This window comes from Serinus canaria, chromosome 26 (genome assembly GCF_022539315.1).
Source record: "Serinus canaria isolate serCan28SL12 chromosome 26, serCan2020, whole genome shotgun sequence".
Taxonomy (NCBI): Eukaryota; Metazoa; Chordata; class Aves; order Passeriformes; family Fringillidae; genus Serinus; species Serinus canaria.
In genome coordinates this window covers 1,923,869-1,929,926 of record NC_066339.1, presented here as the reverse complement: position 1 = coordinate 1,929,926, position 6,058 = coordinate 1,923,869, and the positions used below count along the sequence as shown (strand labels likewise).

The window sequence follows — 6,058 nt, the reverse complement described above, 5'->3', positions numbered from 1 at the left end:
CCTGGAACAAAGGAACGCTCCAGTGACGGGACTGGGGCCTCAGACCCCAAACTGAGGGGCCTGGAACAAAGGAACGCTCCAGTGACGGGACTGGGGCCTCAGACCCCAAACTGAGGGGCCTGGAACAAAGGAACGCTCCAGTGACGGGGCTGGGGGCTCAGACTCCAAACGGGGGTGATCTGATGGGCTGAGAGGGGAGTCACACCCCAACAACGGAACCTGACCAGGTTTAAAGCCCAAGCTAAAGTGCCCAGTTGGGCTTTAAAGAGGGTGAGACCGCAAAATCCAGAGTTGTGGCCACGCTCAGAAAATTCTGGCAGGACCCAATCCCAACCCCGAGATGGGCAAAGGGAGATTCCAGCCCTGCCCTTGGGCTCAGAAACAACTCAAAGTCCCCCCACTAAGGGACCAAACAAACCACCCACAACCAAAAGCGCTTCATTTTTCCTAATAGTTTAATTAGACTTTAATGATTTATTGCTCATCTGCAAGGATTAATATTGCATTCATTAAAAATCATTCCTATACAAAATAAACCTCTCGCTCCCGGCCCGCCGCTGCCGCCCCCGGGCTCCCCCAGCATGGCTTATACAGACACAGAGCCCTTGGCCGAGATTCCACCCGGGACAGGTGGGAACGGAGACCCCCGGGCGTGGGGGGCTCACAGGGAAGGGGGTGCTCCCCATCCTTCCCACAAAGGCCCATCCTAGCTTGCTAAGCTGTCCCCAGGGAGGGCTGGGGGATGATGGAAGGGACCCAGGTGACCCCTGGGATCTGTGGGGGAGCGAGGCAGGTGATCCCCAAAATCTATCCAGGAGGAGACCAGGCTGGGTGGGAGAGAGGAACAGTCAGAGGACGTGGAGGGGGATGATCTCAGCACCTCTCCCATCCCCTGGTGCCCCAAGGAGCTCAGCACACCCCAAAACCTGCAAATTCACTGGGAAGGACCCGTCCAGGTGGATCCCTGCAAAGGGAGGAAGGAGCAGCTCCACCATCCAGGAGATGCCAGCAGCTCCTTCTCTCCCTTGGGTGGGGAAAGGAACAGGAGCCAGAGACAGACACCTCAGTGGGTTGGAAGAAGCTGCCCACACCCAGCACAAGCTGGGAAAGGGAAATGTCGGCAGAGAGGGCATGGAGGAGGTGATGGGAGCATCCAGGACACACCAGGAGAGGGTGAGGAAAACAGTGACAGGGAGCAGAGGGGCCGGGCTGGGGTATGGGGAAGGCTCATCTCTGCATCCAGCTCAAAAAAAATAGTGAAACACCCCCAAAACCCACCCCAGACACCCTCAACACCACCCAGCACTTCCCAGTGGGAGATGGGAAGGCGGCCACGTCCCCAGTGCTTCCTTTTTAAAACATCTAATAACAATCCCCGCCCTCTAAAACATCTCTGTAAGGATCAAAAAGGAAAAGAGGAAGAAAAAAAACAAATAAACAAAAGGAAAAAAATGTTTAAAACTCAATTAAGGTGCAGTTTGGCTAAAAAAAAAAAAAAGAAAACAAAAAAATCTAGGAGAGATGAGGATAATGCTGGGAAAGCGACCCCCATCCAGATTCAGATTAGCACCCTGAAACACTGAACTCCCCTGGACCCAGGTGGCCACCAAACCCAGGCCAGTGGCCACCAAACCTGGGCCACCTCAGCGCAGGGACCTGGGCTGGGCTTGGGCACAGTCACCCCCTTTGCCAGGTGTCCTGCAGGCCACTCTGCTCCCAGGAAGCACCCGGAGCAGGGATCTAGCAGCTAAAACTGGGCTCTTTAAGGCAATTTAGAAGTTGCAGATAATCCACACAAAGAAATAGAAGATAAGGTAGAAGAGCATCTCCGGATCCACAGGGAGCCCGGCTGAGACCGACGTGGGCTGGAAAGGTGGGAAAAAATACAAAATAAAAGCCAAAATAAACCATTGCTGCAGGAATGAAGTGCCCTTGGACCATCAGGAAAGGGAAAGCCCCTCCTGGAGCCAGGGCTGGGAATCAGCAGCTTCAGCCACATGAAAGCAAGAAGCAAATCCCAGGTTGTCTGGCAAGATCAGACAGGGATGCGATCATGGAAAAGGGGGAGAAAAGAAAACCTGACCTTAAAATCACAGATAAAATGTAAAAACAGGTTCTGGTGGTGGTTAACAAAAAAAAAAAAAAAAAAAAGAAAAAAAAAGAAAAAAAATTTTTTAAAAATAATCTCTCAAATGTTGCCTTGTGTGGTCTGGTCCTTCATGGAAATGGTCCCGTCAGTATCTAGGAGAGAAGGAAGGGACAGTGAGGGACATGGGAGGTGCTGCTGTGCCAGGGCAAGGGGATCCCCCAGGCATGGGATTCCAGACTGGTTTGGGCTGGCACAGACTTTAAAGCTCATCTCATTCCATGGGCAGAGACACCTTCCACTGTCCCAGGGTGCTCCCAGCCCTGTCCAGCCTGGCCTTGGGCACTGCCAGGGATCCAGGCGCAGCCACAGCTGCTCTGGGCACCCTGTGCCAGGGCCTTCCCACCCTCACAGCCAAGAATCCCTTCCCAATATCCCATCCAACCCTGCCCTCTTCAGGCACTGGAAGGGACTCTAAGCTCTCTTGGGAGCCTTCCAGCTCTCCCAGAGGGGCTCCAGCCCTCAAAGCATCTCTGTGGCCTCCTCTGGAAAAGCTCCAGCAGCTGCACATCCTTCTGCCCAGAGCTGGAGGCAGAACTCCAAACCAGCGGGGAGCTGGGAGCTCCTGCCCCAGCAGCTCTCACCTGTAGTAGTTAGGTTTGAAAGGCCCATTTTTGTTGAGTCCCAGGTATTTGGCCTGATCGTCCGTCAGCTCCGTCAGGTGGGCATCGAACGACGGCAGGTGCAAACTGGCCACATACTCATCTGGGAATGGGACAGGGAATACGGGGTCAGGGGCTCCACATCCCACCACAACATGGGCAGCTGGAAGGTCTGGCTGGGCAGCACCCCAGGTTCACCATCACCCAAAGCAGGGCTGAGCCCAAGCCTGGGCTGGATGTGCCCCTAAAGGCACAAGGAGGGCATGGAAAATCCCAGAGAAGGGAGGCTGCAGGATGTGGGATGCCTCCCACGCTGCAGAACACTAACAAAGATAAAGCAAATAACCCCCACAGACTTTAAGGTCACTGCCTCTGGCTTTCCTGAACTCACTGTCCCCCTGGAAGTGTTTCCCAGCCCAGGTCTGAGCTCTTCTGACACTGATGGCACATGGATCCCCCAGGGAAAGTCAGCTCCTCCACTCACCCATCTTCTTTGGCAGCAGGTAAACATCCTGCTTGTACCGGCCCTCGGGAGCGTTGTAGAGCTCAATCAGAGCCAGAGCCTGTGGAGAGCACAGGGATAAGCAGGGAACAGTCAGGAATGGCCACCAGCTTGGGCAGCACAAAGCTCACAAAGGCAGAGAAGGATCTGGGAGCTTGAGGGACATTGCAACCATTTCCAAGATGCCTTGAGGGAGAGGCTCCCACTCTGGGTACATCCCTGTCTGGGTCTCCGCAATCACACTGGAGGGATCAGAGAGCAGGGATGAGATGCCACCCAGCCTGTCTGCAGCATCTGGGCTCAACACCCCAGGGAAAAACATGAGGATGGTTTAGGGTTAGCAGCTCTTCTCCTCTTAAACCACCCAGCTGCTACAGCACATGGAAAGGGAGGGGCTGCTCCTCAGAAACTGGCAGCATCCAAAAACCAAGACAGATTCCTTCAGGACAGATGAAACTCCATCTGAGAGCTGGCTTCTACTGTTGGGAACCAAGTCCAAAACACAGGCCTGTTCCCTGTCGCCTTGGGCTGACAGGATGAGGATAAGGGAATTGCCCACTGTCAGCCTGGCTGTCCTTCCCCATGAGCGCCAGTACCACCAAATCCTTCAGACTCCCAGTGCCCCCAGACCCTCCACATTCTCAGTCCCATCAATCTCCTCAGAGTTCCTAGCGCCACCAGCCCGCCCGGTGTTCCCAGTGTCACCAGCCCCCTCCATGTTCCCAGCCCAAACAAAGCCTTGCTTTGAGGTAAGCTCAAACCTGTGCTAGGTAGGCTTAAACACATGCTGAGGGAGCTTAAATCAGTGCTAAGGGGTCTCCAACCTGTCCTAGGAGGGCTCAAACCTGTCTGGGGGAAGCTTAAACCTGTGTTCCAGCCCAGCAGGATCTGTGCCATGAAACCACTCATTTAAAAGCTCTCCCAAAACTTGCTGTACCCAAAACACTGAGTCCGTGCCAGCAATAACTCCAGCCCAGAAGAAATGGTATTTCTGGCAGTGGTGCCACCTCAAGGACCAATCCCAGCAGGCTCCCAGCTCTTTCCAAACCATCCCCACCCCTAGGCTTGTGCGGGGCCCCACCCATGTACGGACCTGCGTGGTGGCTGTGATGGAGAGAACGAAGGTGGGAACTGTGGAGCAGCTGAGGTTGAGCAGACGGCCCTGGGAGAAAGCAGGAGTCAGCACAGAGCTGGACATGATTCCAAATCCAAACCAAACTGAGTTCTCAGATGGGATTCACCTCCAACCCCTCCCTGCACAGGGGACCAGAGCACAGGGGCACAGAGAACCAGAGCACAGTGACCAGAGCATTTCAAATCTGCTCCAGTTTCCACCTTAACCCTTCATTTCAAGGCAGGGGAATGTTGTGGTCCCTAGAAAAGCCAGTCCCTCCTCCTGCCAGAACAGCTCCTGTGGGTAGAGGAGCCACCCAGCACCTGGGAAACCCTGCACAGATGGGGTTTGCCTGAGTGGGATGAATCCCAGCTTGGAAGAACGGAGTCACATGGCACCTCTGTGGCTGCATGTGGGATATGACACACCCGCCCTCAAGAAAAGAAAACAAAAAATAAATTAATAAAAACCCTCTTTTTTGAACTCTGAAGCTTCTCTCAGCACTTTTCCACCTGGCTAAATCTGTGATTTCCTGACAGAGGCCCAAAGCATCATGGCCCAGCTCTCCACACACCTCAGCCAGCAGCACCACCCGCTTCCCATCGGGCCAGATGACGTGATCCACTTGGGAGCGCACCCGCTCCCAGGTCAGCTCCGGCATCCGCAGGCTGGTCTGCAACACGAGAGGCACAGGCTGGGTCAGGGCAGGAGCTGGCAGAGGGACACAGCCAGGGGAGAGGCACAGGCTGGGTCAGGGCAGGAGCTGGCAGAGGGACACAGCCAGGGGAGAGGCACAGGCTGGGTCAGGGCAGGAACCAGCAGGTGGGCACAGCCAGGGGTGCCAGCAGGCGGGCACAGCCAGGGGAGATGCACAGGCTGGGTCAGGGCAGGAGCCAGCAGGTGGGCACAGCCAGAGGGACTGGCAGGCAGGCGGGCACAGCCAGGGATGCCACCAGGTGGGCACAGCCAGGGGAGCCAGCAAGCAGGCACAGCCAGAGGGACTGGCAGGCAGGCGGGCACAGCCAGAGGGAGCCGGCACGCACCACGTCAATCTCGGTGTTGGAGTGGCCCATGTTGCACACGATGCAGCTGTTCTTCATCCGGTCCAGGTGCTCCCTGGTCACCACGTTCTTGTTCCCTGCAGGCACAGAGGGCACAGCTGATCCCACAGCAGGGGAACCAGGGAACCAGGGAACCCAACCCTCTGGTTTCTCCTTCCCTGAACTCGAGTCAGAGAAGCTCAGCTTGGGGCAGTATCAGAGGAACTTCCCTGGAACTGAGCCCTTGTGGCTGTGACAGCAGAGAACACGTGGGATGAGTGCTGTCATGGAATATCTTGAGCTGGAAGGGATCCACAAGCGTCATCAAGTCCAACAGGACCCAACAATCCCACCCTGTGCCTGAGAGCATTGGCCAAACACCCCTTAAGCTCTGGCAGGACTGGGACCGTGACCATTCCCTGGGGAGCCTGGGCAGTGCCCAAATTTTTGATCTTTGCTCCCATGAATTAACCAGGCTCTAGGAGATCCCAAAATACCCCGAGAACAAGTGGCCAAGATGTCCCTCTGCTCTGGGCCAGGACTGTGGTCATACAGCAAATCAGAGTGAAAAGCTCCTGGCAGAGCTCAGCTGTTGTGGAAAATTAGGAGCACACAGGAGTGAAATGTCTTCCATTCCCAGCTCCCTTGAGACTC

At 55.4% G+C, this 6,058-nt stretch overlaps 1 protein-coding gene across 3 annotated transcripts in view; it reads right to left on the bottom strand.

Annotated features, from left to right (window-relative positions):
* Nucleotides 1–437: 437 nt before the first annotated feature.
* The window catches only part of AHCYL1 (adenosylhomocysteinase like 1), a 28,310-nt gene continuing 22,689 nt past the window's right edge, over nucleotides 438–6,058 (bottom strand). Inside the window, exons 12-17 of one of the 3 annotated variants that reach the window (XM_050985079.1) lie at nucleotides 5,408–5,502; nucleotides 4,939–5,037; nucleotides 4,344–4,412; nucleotides 3,233–3,311; nucleotides 2,731–2,851; nucleotides 438–2,241 (exon numbers count right to left, since the gene is read on the bottom strand). In XM_050985079.1, coding sequence (XP_050841036.1) covers nucleotides 2,235–2,241; nucleotides 2,731–2,851; nucleotides 3,233–3,311; nucleotides 4,344–4,412; nucleotides 4,939–5,037; nucleotides 5,408–5,502 — 470 coding nt within the window. In that variant the 3' untranslated portion in view covers nucleotides 438–2,234. The other 2 variants (XM_050985080.1, XM_050985078.1) reach the window with 2 other exon arrangements.